The 12,059-nt window shown below is 53.7% G+C and overlaps 1 protein-coding gene across 1 annotated transcript; it reads left to right on the top strand.

Moving 5' to 3' along the window:
• The first annotated feature begins 750 nt into the window (after positions 1-750).
• On the top strand, positions 751-11,880 carry UNC45A (unc-45 myosin chaperone A). Its single transcript, XM_082198959.1, has 20 exons — positions 751-807; positions 887-1,054; positions 1,689-1,725; positions 1,829-2,004; positions 2,164-2,256; positions 2,918-3,085; positions 4,019-4,187; positions 4,343-4,513; positions 4,597-4,768; positions 5,668-5,968; positions 6,945-7,039; positions 7,320-7,461; positions 9,000-9,140; positions 9,424-9,551; positions 9,860-9,926; positions 10,041-10,154; positions 10,257-10,372; positions 10,498-10,615; positions 10,695-10,850; positions 10,989-11,880. The coding sequence occupies exons 1-20, from the start codon at positions 793-795 to the stop codon at positions 11,265-11,267; spliced, it is 2,826 nt and encodes a 941-aa protein (XP_082055085.1). The 5' UTR covers positions 751-792; the 3' UTR covers positions 11,268-11,880.
• The last annotated feature ends 179 nt before the right edge of the window (positions 11,881-12,059 follow it).

Raw genomic sequence — 12,059 nt, 5'->3', positions numbered from 1 at the left:
GCCTGCCCCCTCCCCGAGGTCCTCCTGTGTGGGCTTTCAGCAGGGCTGGAGCGGCAGTATCCTCCCCCCTCCCCGCAATTCTCCCGCGAGCCCCGGCAGGGAGGGCAGCCCCCCGAGCACCCAGCTTGTTCCAATCGCTTCCTCTTTCCAGCTGGTACCCAAAACGTGCACCTTTGCGAGGGCTACCTGGACCCCGCCGGGCTCCAACACGCCGGCTTCTACTGCCCACGCCTCACCGACCCCCCGACCCACGCCTACTGCTGCCTGCCTGCCGCCTCTCGCCGCTTCAAGTCCTGCTGCCCACGGCCCGAATATGAGAGGCTCCGCGGCAATGCCTCGGCTTCTGCTCCGCCAGCCGCGCCCCGGTGAGATGCCCTTCTGGGGGGACGGGGGGCGAGAGGGGTGTTGGGGGTTCCCCTCTGCCCCTCTTCCTCCCGTCCTTCCGTCTGAGCCCGCTTTCCCTCCACAGGAGCCCGCTGGGGCCGCTGTTGGGCGTGGGGCTCTACGGCTGCCTCGTCCTGGCCCTCATGACCGTCGACTTCCTTCACTTCTACCGCCTCCACCAGCGCAGCTTCCACCGCCTCCTCCACCGACGAATCCTCGGGAGGTGCCCCTGCAAGAAACAGGAAGCCGGCAAGAAGGCACGCGGGGCGGGCGCGGCGGGAGGTGGAGCAGCTCCGCTCCCGGGCCGCCCGGTCTCTTCTCCGCTGGGCGCTCCAAGGGAGGCGCTGCCAGCACGTGGGTCGGCTAGGGAGCGGCTGTCGCGCTCGCGTGGCGTCACTAGAGCGCGCCATGGAGGAGACGGCGGTGAGTGGGGTGGGCGGTGGGAGCCCAGCTGACCCCCAAAACGAATCGCTCATCCACCCCGCCCCTCTTATCTCCGCAGGTCCCGGAGCTCCGCCGGGAGGGCAACGAGCTCTTCCAGACAGGCCGCTATGAGGAGGCGCTGGCCGCCTACACCCGGGCCCTCAGCCTCTGCCCTGGGGATGGCGAGGAGCCCGACCCGCACCGCGCTGTCCTCCACCGCAACCGCGCCGCCTGCCACCTCAAGCTGGTGAGTGGGGAAGTGGGGAAAGCGGGAGGGTTGCCTGAGTTATGGGAGCCCCCCAAGGGGCAGTGCCAGCCTGCCTACCTGCCGCTCACTTCTGCAGGAGGAGAAAAGTTGGACACCTGGGGAAATTCTAAGGGATTATTGTCTTTTCTTCTCAAAATTATTTTCTTCTCAAAATTCTCAAGTGACGTAGTACGCATCAGAAGGTAGCAGGCATTGTGTGTGTGTTTTCCCCTAAATGGCCACAGAGCTTCCCTGTGCCCCCAGTGTCAACGTTTCTGTGCATCTCTCATTTTAACTGTGCTGAGCCCCTTTAGGTGGACTTCTTTTCACCCTGCTGCTCCTTAGAAGCTGAGGTGCCTTTATGCACAGTCAAGGGGAGCCCTCGGGCCTGGCTGTCTGGCTATGACGGACTGAGAAGACAGTGGCCATATAGTGAGAGGCCAGCCTGATGCCTTGCCTCCTCCTTCTCCTCCTGTAACCTGCAGAGAATTTAGGATTTGACAGATGTCCCCCAGAAAGGTGGTCAGGGCTGAGCTCCTCTTGAGTATTTTCTTCTCCCCTCACTCCCCCACCCCGCTCCCCCGCTTACATCTCCTTTCACCGATGCCTCTCTGGCATTCTGCTTCTTTTGCAGGAGGACTATGTCCAGGCAGAACTGGACGCTTCTAAAGGTGAGCTGCAAGGGGTGGGGTGGGGGATTACTCTCCTTCCAAAAGTCTCTTTCTCTGCAGAAGCCTCTTTGCTGCCTCTTAATACTTTCTTGCCTGTTCACAGCTATAGAAGCTGATGGGCATGACGTGAAGAGCCTCTTCCGGCGCAGCCAAGCCCGGCAGAAACTGGGCTGCTTCGACCAGGCCCTCCTGGACCTGCAGAGGTGTGTGAGCCTGGAGCCCAAGAACAAGGCCTTCCAGGAGGCTCTGCGCAACCTTGGCAGCAGCATGCATGAGAAGGTAGGAGAAGCATTGGGGGAGTGTGGGCATTGCCAGGGTAGGCGCCTCCCTTGTGGGGCAGCCTAGCTCTCCACCCAGGAAGGATTCTGGGCTTCAGGTGTGTACTGGGCTTCTGAAGTACGACTGTGGGGTTTCTCACCAACTGCCTGTTTGCTTCAGATGACAGCCATGTCCCGCACAGACTCCAAAGTGGAGCAGATGTTTAAGTTGCTGCTGGACCCTGAAGAAAAAGATCTGGACAAGAAACAAAAGGTACCCTTCTAATCAGCAAGCAGGTAGGAGGTGTGATGTGCCCTGATGAAGAGCAATTTTGGGTGTGCTGCAGCTGTACATATATGGGATGCAGTTGTAGAATTAGGCAGTCTCCAATTCTGTTTTCTATTTCAAAATGCAAGTTTTGCATTTCCAAATTTGCCTGTAGGCAAAAGCCAGAGGGAGGGTTTCTGATGCCTGGATCAGGATACCTGAGGGAGGAAGGGAGGAGGACTTTGAGTCATTGTACCGTAACTTCCTTTTCCGTGACTAACAAAACCAGAATATATTAGGGTGGTGCTTATTTTAATACGATCAGTCTCAGTCTAGAGTGATTCATTCTGTCTCATGGGATTTGTATACCGCCCTTCATCCAACAATCACAGGGCGGTTCATAACATCAAGTCATCTTAATGTTGATGGGAGTTACAATGCAGCAGCACCTGGAGGGATTCTGCAGGCTTCCCAGCTCTGCCCAAGGAGGAGATCCCCACCCCCATGGCTCTTAGAGAAGCAAGGACAATGGAATTATTATGGGCCAGAATCCCCAAACCTCTCCAGCTCTCAATTCTGGCTGTGCCTCTCCAACAGCTGCGTGGCCTGATGGGGAGCGGTTAAAGCGAGCCCCTTTGTCCAGCTAACTGGCTCTTCTGCTGTCCAGGCAGCTCAGAATTTGATTGTTTTGGCTCGCGAGGAGCCTGGTGCTGAGAAGATTTTCCAGAACGACGGGGTGCGCCTCCTGCTACAGCTGCTGGATACAGGTCGGGCGGACACGGTGCTAGCAGCTGTGCGAACCCTCACTGGCCTTTGCAGTGGGCATCGTTCTCGGGTATGTCCACTTTTTAAGACGAAAGCTTCACTCTTTTTTTGGGGGGGGGGGTAACAGGTTCAGTCCATTTACTGACAAGTTATGCATAAAACTCTCTCCAAAACCTGTTGCTTCAAGGGCATGCCACTTCTCCGAGGGTGTGTGCGCCTGGAACTTGTCCCTGACCTTGTACTGCCTCAGGAGGTTAGGGGCAAACCAAGTGGTCTCTTCTGTCCCCCTACAGTACAGAGCCATGGCTTTCTCTGCCTCTGCACCTGCTTATAGGTTGCCACTCCATCCTCCTGGCAGGCACAGAGTTTTCACCCATGTTTCAGGCTGGGGGAGGGGATGGAATCACCCCTCCCTCTCTGCTGCTCCAGTGTTGAGAAGAAACCTCGGGCTTCCTATTTGCTGGAGTCTGGCTAACCACCAGTGATTCACCAAGAGTGCTCCCCAACAGTTCCTTTTCCAGTGACAAATGGGGTACTGCAGGGCCTGGTGTTGTTCAACCTCTTGGAATGGACACCCTTCAAGTGGTGGACTCTCCTTTATTGGAGGTTTTAAAGCAGAGTTTGGATGGCCTCCTGTCAGGAATACTTTAGCTGTGATTCCTGCATTTCAGAGGGTTGAACTGAAAGACGCATTGGGTCCCTTCCAACCCTACAATTCTATGATCACTTACCGTGGTGGACAGAGGGCTAGCAAGACTGTTGAATACATTCTGCAAGATAACCTAGATATTCCTCTAGTATAAAAAAAACCCCTGAACTCTGTCTCCTTGGGTAGGTTTATGGGTCCCCAGAGTTCCTACTGACAAGCCACAGTTGCACTTGTGGAGTTGCCTACTAGGCAGGTATCCAGCTCTGCTCTGAGCTATGTGGGGGAGGTAACTGGTTCTTGAGAGACAGGCCTGGATTCCTCCCCAAGTCTCAGTGGATGCTGCCCTTCTTTCAGACTGCAGTGATCCTGGCTGAGCTGGGGCCCCAGCGCCTCTTTGCTATCCTAGAGATGGAGGACGAGCAAGTCTCGCTGGCAACCTACAGCCTGCTGCAGGTTATGTTTGATGCCCTGAAGGAGGGGCTGCAGAGGGATGTGCGTGGCAAGGAGGAAGCTGTGGTCTTGGGTGAGTCTCTTGGGTGCCTCCCTGCTGGGCTCAGCATCCACTTTGTGTCGTGCCAAGCTCATCTTCATGCTGATGCCTTGGGTGGAGCTGGGCTGCGAATGCTGGCCTGGAGAGAGGAGGCTCAGACCTCCTCAACTCTGATTCTGCTCCTGTAGATACATCCAAAGAGCTGAAATTGCTCCTCAAGCAGCTGCTGGAAGCCCTGACCCGGGAGAGCATTTCCTCCTATGGCCGGGACAGCATCCTCAACCTGCTGATCAGTGTGGTGCCCAGGAAGTCGCTGAAGGACCCCAACAACTGCCTGACCCTCTGGGTCATTGACCAGGGTACGTCTGGCCCATTCCCGAGCCCCTCCTCTTCCTGGCCTGGGTCCCTCGCCAGCGCCAGTGAGCATGTCTGTCCTCGCTAGGTCTCAAGCAGATCCTGGAGGTGGGGGGCACAGTGAGCCACAGCCCCGGGGGCCTGCGGGTGACAGAAAACACCCTCATGAGTGCAGCCGTCCTCCTCAGCAAGCTCTATGGGGACCTGAAGTGTGATGGGGAGCGGGAGAATTTCCACCGGCTCTGCGAGGACTATGTCAGGTAGGCCTGTGACTGACTCGGGGGCTGCCCACTGCTGCTTCTGGTAGGGGGTGCTGGGAAGGCATGGGGGGCAAATGAAGTGGTGGGGAGTGATGCTCAGCGCTTAGTTGCTGACAGACATCGAAAGCGTCATAACAGCCCATCAGCTTGGCCAGAGACACCCAGTTACTGTAATTCATGTACTGGTTGCTTCAAGACTGGATTACTGTAGTGCGCTCTATATGGGGCTTCCCTTGCATCTGATCTGGAAGCTGAAGTTAGCGCAGAATGCTGCAGCTTGATTGCTGAAAGGAGCAAAAACTTGTCAGCATATAGCACCCATGCTCAGAGATCTGTACTGGTTGCTGATTTGCTACCGAGACAAGTTCAAAAGGTTACTATTAGTATGCAAAGCCCTTAATAATTTACCTGTGAGACTGCCTTAACCCACATATGTTCACTCAACCCCTTCCATCTGCAGAATTGGCACTGTTCCAAGTGCCATATAATACCCGTTCTGCATTTATAATAAATGGATCTTCTAGTGTGGTGATATCAGGCAGGCGCCTTCATTCTACTCTTTTTGACGTCTACTGAAAGCATTTTTGTGTAGGCAAGCCTACCCATATATTTAAAACACTGGTGTGTTTTTAGTTTATTGTTGGTTTTAATTTTTAGAATGTGTTGTTTGTACTAATAATCTTACTGTTTCTTTTTATAAACCACTTTGAGGTTTTCTACAATCACGTGATATATAGATGTTATGAAATAAATACATAATAGTGGGTGGGAGGAGGACTTTTGCTGCCAGAAGGTGCCGTTGGTTGATCTCGGATTTCTTTCTGGTGCAGAGCTTGGGGTTTCAGCTTTGGAATGTCTGTGGTAGCTTCCTGACGGGCCGCCTTTCCTTCACCTCCCAGGGGCTGGTTCCAGGACCATGGCGTCCCTGGGAAATTGCGGGCCATCCAGACGGCCTCCTGTCTCCTGCAAGGCCCCTCCGAGGCTGGGAACAGGGTGCTGGAGCTGAGTGGCATCATGGAGAGCATTCTGGCCTTGTGCGCCTCGTCACAGGAGGCAGACCAGCTTGTGGCCGTGGAGGCCCTGATCCATGCTGCCGACAAGGCCAAGCGGGCCACCTTCATCACCGCCAATGGGGTGACACTACTGAAGGAGATCTACAAGCACAGCGAGCGCGACAGCATTCGCATCCGGGCCCTGGTGGTGAGCAAGAGGCAGCAGATCTTGGAGAAGGAGGGAGACATTTTCTGGCTGCAGTGGGACCCAACACTGTTCCTCTTTTTTAAAAAAAAAAATTATTATTAAATTTTCCAACATACATTTATGGTATCCAATCTAAATTTATCACATATTTTCTCTTTTAGACTTCCTTCAACCTCTCTGACAATCATCCATTATTCAAATTTTGAAATACGCATTTCCTAATTTTATATTGCATTTTATAAACCTTCACACACTTAGTTTTCATCAATACAATAGTCCTCTATCATTTACAGAACTTCTTGAAATCCCACTAGCGTTATTTGCTCATCACATACACATTTCAGATAGTCTGAAAATTTTCCCCAGTCTTCAATGAACTTTTGATCTCGTATATTTCTGATCTTTCCTGTTAGTTTGTCCAGTTCAGCATACTCCATCAGTTTCATTCTCCATTCTTTGAGCGTCGGCAGTTGTTCCTGTTTCCATTTTTGGGCCAATAATATTCTCGCTGCTGTTACTGCATATTGGAAAAGTTTACAGTCCATTCTATTTATTTCATTTCCTACTATTCCTAGAAGAAAAGCCTCTAGTTTCTTAACAAATGTATATTTCGACATCTTTTTCATCTCATTATATATAATTTCCCAGAAGCCCTTCACCTTCTTACAATCCCACCACATATGATAAAATGTTCCTTCTTTTTCTTTACATTTCCAACACTTATTGCATGTTTTATACATTTTTGCCAGTTTTACAGGTGTGATGTACCATCTATAAATCATTTTCATAACATTTTACTTTAACGCAGTACATGCCGTAAATTTTATATTTTCATTCCACAGTTTTATCCAATCATTAAACTGTATATTATAACCCAAATCTCTGGCCCAAACACTGTTCCTCTTCCATCTTCCCAGACTGAAGGAAGTTCTGGGGTCAGGTGGCAACTGCGGCACATCACGGTTTCTCTTTCCAGGGCCTCTGCAAATTGGGCTCGGCGGGGGGCACAGATTTCAGCATGAAGCAGTTTGCGGAAGGCTCTACCCTGAAGCTGGCCAAGCAGTGCAGAAAGTGAGTGAGCGCTGCTTTCTTCCCCCATGTCCCAGGCCTCTTTAGCTTTAGCCTCTTCTGAGCCACGTGACTGCCTTCCCCTTTAGAAGGAGGCCTGTCCCTTTCTCAAAATCTTGGGAGCTGGTGGGAGCTGACGGATGACAAGAATGAGTCCCTCTGGCAGCTGCACAACAGACCATGCCCCACTGAAGCCTGGGGTGGTGGGGCTTCCTATGCTCCTTGCCCACTAGGGTCTCAGCTGGTAGAGGCACTATCATGATTCTCCTTCTCCTGCTTCCAGGTGGCTGTGCAATGAGGCCATCGATGCCGGCACCCGCTACTGGGCAGCTGAGGGACTGGCCTTCCTCTCCTTGGATGCGGACGTTAAGGAGGAGCTCCTGGAGGACAAGGCTGCCCTGCAGGCTCTCTTCTGGCTGGCCAGGGTGAGGTCCTCTTCCAAGAGGGAGGGTAAAGTGGATGGGTGGGTGGGGTACCTGTGGGAGGAATGGGCAGCTGCGCATGTCCAGAGGCTCTTTTTGCCTCTGCCTTGTTTATGTTGAATTTCCCTTGCTTAGGAATAGCAACCCAGCTGTAGTATATGGTACCCAGTAATTTTTAGAATTGTAGAGTTGGAAGAGGTCCCAAGGGTCATCTAGTCCAACCCCTGCAATGCAGGAATTACAGCTAAAAATCCCTGACAGATGACCATGCAGCCTCTGCTAAAAAAACTTTCAGTGAAGCGGGAGTCCACCACCTTCCGAGAGAGTCTGTTCCATTGTCAAACAACTCTTACCATCAGAAGGTTCTTCCTAATGTTTAGTGGGACTCTTCTTGTCATTTGAATCCATTGGTTTGGGTTCCTACCACTGGAGCAGCAGAAACCCACCTTGCTCTGTCTTCTATGTGATAGCCCTTCATATATTTGAAGATTTAAGATGTAAAATGCTGTTCTGTAGCAAAATTTCCCGAGTCTCAGTGAAGTGTCTCTACTGTACCACTTCAGATCCATAACTGGAGCTTCACATGATGAAATTCTTCCCCCACTTCAACAGCACCCAAGAAGAAAAGGATTCCTCCACATAGGAAATGAGTGTTTCGGAGAACCCTTTGCCACAACACACCTCTTCTCTGTGTGTGAATATCTTGTTTGTGCAAAGCATTTTGATTATATCTCCCTGCAGTGGGCTCTGTACAGCCCAGAGACATGCTGGTTGCCTCCAGGAGGACCAGCCCAGGGGGGTAGAGTTGGCTCACCCAGCCCCTTTAGGGCTTTCAAATCCAGACCAGGCTCTGGAGCAGGGGTTGGCAACTTCTGGCCTGTGAGCCAAACTTGGTCCACCATTTTGGGTAAGCCATGCATGGCCACCTGATGTTAGGTGGGGGGGTAAGGGGGGGCTTCAAAGGAAGACTTGAGAGCTTAAAGGGGATTGCTCCTTTGCTGAGGCAAGGCTTGTTCCCAGCTTCTCATCAGCTGATCAGCCTTGCTCAAGTTGGTGGGAAAGTGGATTCCATTCAGGAAAAACTGCTCCTCCTAGCACTGCTCTTTCAGTCTCCAGTTTCCAGAGGTTTCAAGAGCAGGGCAGGGCAGCTCCCAAAAAGCCTTTCACACAGCACCATGCTGTGGTTTGAAGTCGGGAAACTGAGGCTTTAAAGTGCAGCATCACCATTACATCTGGTGATTGACAGGTGGGTAGCCCCACCTACCTGCCCAACTCAGTCCGTCAGGGGTGCAGAGATGTTAAGAGATCACTTCTGATCAGCTTCTGGTGTTCTATGGCTGGGCTGTCTTGTTCTGCATTAGCTGACGATTCTGAATAGTACTCAAGGGCGCGCACACTTTACTTTGCCTGGCAGTAGCCTAGTCTTGAAGTAACAAACGCACAAGTGGTGGCCCTTGGTCCCAAAGAATCATGAAGATCCCGACTGACCACCTTCTTCTGCTTCTTTGTCTTTGTTCCTGCCGCTGATCTGCTCCCCTCAGTCAGAGAACCGAAGCGTCCTCTTTGCAGTGGCCTCCACGCTGGTGAATTGCACCAGCAGCTACGACCAAGAGGAGCCTGACCCCCAGATGGTGGAGCTGGCGAAGTATGCCAAGCAACACATCCCTGAGAAGCACCCAAAGGTGAGAGTGGGGAGAGGAGTACCCTGAGGGGGCCAGTGGAAGCCTTCTAGCAGGCTGGGGGGGTGTGGCTGGGCCTGGCTCCTCTGCCCTCCTCAGGAATGTTTTTTTGGATAATGGGGAGTTGAGGTTGGAGTGGGAAGCTTTTAGAAATTTGTGATGCAAAGACCACAATTGTGTGAGATGCTGGTGGATGGAGCAAGGAGGGTGAGAGGAGGAGTAGGAGGTGGATAATAGGCATCCCACGGCCTATTCTCATCCTCTCTCTCCATCTCTTCCTGCCCAGGACAAGCCAGAGTTCGTGCGCCAACGTGTGAGGAAGCTGCTGGCCGCCGGTGTGGTGTCAGCGCTCACCTGCATGGTGAAGAGTGAAAGCCCCTCCTTGAGCCCTGCCTGCCGGGAGCTGATCTCCAGGTGAGGCCAGCGGCCACAGGCCTTGACCCCTGTAGAGCTTTCATAGAAGGGAGGGGACCCAAAGGGTCATCATGCCCAACCCCATGCAATGCGGGTATTGCTGTTCACAGGCAAGTCCTCCAGACCTGCTACACAGAGGAGACATGCTGGCCTTCTTACCTGTGGGTTTCTGCTTAGCCAAAGAGCTCAGAAAATTCAGTCGAGCCAAGATGACGCCTTCCTGTAATCTCAAATTGCTATGTGTTGTGTGTGTGTGTGGAGAGAGTGTTCTGGGTCCCACATTCAGTGCCTGCTATTGTGTGCTTCAGGGTGTTCCTGGCTGTCGTGGAAGACCCTGAGGACCGAGGGGCTGTGGTGGCTGCTGGAGGCGGGAAGGTGAGCCTCACACATGCCTACACACCCTCTCCTGTTTGGCTTTGCCCTGCAGCAATACTGGGGCATCAAGGCTTTTCACAGTCAAGCAGAATATGGATTTTATTCCACCACTAGGCACTCATCCCTCTGGCCCTGGAAGGCACTGAAATAGGGCAGACGAAGGCTGCGCAGGCCCTGGCTAAGATCACCATCACCACCGCCCCCGAAATGGCTTTTCCAGGCGAACGGGTCAGTGTGGAGTGAGGGCAGCATCACAGCAAGGCAGTGGATGGGGTCGGGTTCCCCTTTCCTCTCCCCACCACCCTGAGCCTTTTCTCTCTCCTCCTGCAGATCTACGAGGTGGTCCGGCCCCTGGTGGGCCTCCTGCACTTGAACCGCAGTGCCCTGCAGAATTTCGAAGGGCTGATGGCTCTCACCAACCTGGCAGGGACCAGTGAGCGGCTCCGGTAAGGCTGGAGAGGCAGGCAGGCAGGCTGGCCATCTCCGTGGGTCCCAGCCCTGTCCTCTGGGAGGGTTACGTTCCTTGGAGGCAGGGGCCATTACCTTCTCCTGCTGGCTCCTCCTCCTGCAGGCAGAAGATTGTGAAGGAGAAGGCCGTGCCCATGATCGAGGGCTACATGTTTGAGGAGCACGAAATGATCCGCTTGGCAGCCACTGAGTGCATGTGCAACATGGCGCTGAGCCCAGAGGTGAGCAGGGGTACTGGGCCACCTGTCTGTGCTGGGGCCCCGGGAGGTTTATCTCCACTCACATCTCTCTTTTGGGCAGGTCGGGGAGCTGTTCCTGGTGGAGGGCAGTGACCGGCTCAAGCTGCTGGTCCTGTACAGTGGGGAGGACGACGAGAGGCTCCAGCGGGCAGCTTCAGGGACACTGGCCGTCCTGACCTCGTTGCTGCCCCAGATCTGCTCCCGCATCCCTCAAGTGGTGAGTACCGCCTGGAGGGTGGGCTGAGCCCAGCAGCTGCCCACTGGGCATGGCAGACCTTTGGAGGGTCTCCAGGAACTTGGTGGATGCTGGGTTTCCTTCCTGCTTGCTAACTGACCTCTCACTCTCTTTCCCCAGACGACTCACTGGCTGGAGATCCTGCAGGTCCTGCTCCTCAGCCCTGCCACCGAGCTCCAGCACCGCGGGGTGGTGGTAGTGAGGAACATGGTGGCTGCTGACAAGGAGGTGGCCGAGAAGCTGATGGAGAGCGAGACGATGGAGATCCTGTCTGTTATGGCCAAGGCCAAGGACAAGCCCCAGATTGCCCAAGTGGCCCAGGAGTGCCTGGCGCAGGCTGTGGCTTATGGCTTGATCAAGCCCAACCCTCCTGCAGTTGCCGAGAAGGAGGGGGACTGAGCGCTGCCCCCTCCCAACCTGCTTGGGCACACTGCACTCTCGCTGCTGCTGGGCACAAGCACCAGGGCACAGGAGGGAGGGAGCTTGGGGCTGCTGGGACCAGGGGAGTGAGCCACAGCGATTGCCACTGGCACCCTTCAGAGCCACAGGGGCTGGTGCCACCATTTTGTGGCACAGAAGGCAGCTCCAGGGGCTGTTTGGCAGCCTCTTGGTGCTCTTAGCTGTCTCTCACCTGGAGGAGGGTGTCGCTGGGCTGCTGCTGCCACACACCTTGGCAGCGCTGGTGGTGACGGGTGGTGGGCTCCCCAACTACCCCTAGGCTTGGGGTCACGGAGCTGCTTGTGCTGCATGGCTGCCTTTGTTTAATTTCCTGCTGCTGGAAATCACAGCCTTCCTGTCCCTCTGGAGCTGCTCCTTCATGGTCTGAGGCTGCAGCTCCTGAGGCCTCCTCCCCTCCCTTGGGGTAGGAAGAAACTGCCTTACTGACAATCCATTCCTCTTGCCCTCTGTGGCAAACAGGACCACCGTTTATTGTAAGCAAATATGATGTGGGAAAGAATGTAAACTGTATGAAAAGATTATGGGAAACTATACAGATGACTTTTTCGGTAAATCTGATTTCGTGTGTTTCTCAATATTGCATCAATTAAATGGGGAGGGAACTGAACTAGGCTGTATGTTAAATTGAAGGGATGGGACCCATCACCATTTAGGGATATGTCTGACCTCCAGAGTGACTCAGGCAGAGGGAGAAGATGATCAGACCCCTTCCTACTTGGACCAACCTCCCTC

This window comes from Podarcis vaucheri (genome assembly GCF_965113315.1).
Source record: "Podarcis vaucheri genome assembly, chromosome: 14".
NCBI classification, from domain to species: domain Eukaryota; kingdom Metazoa; phylum Chordata; class Lepidosauria; order Squamata; family Lacertidae; genus Podarcis; species Podarcis vaucheri.
Note: the sequence above shows the minus strand (reverse complement) of the source record. Positions and strands in the feature narration are given on the sequence as shown.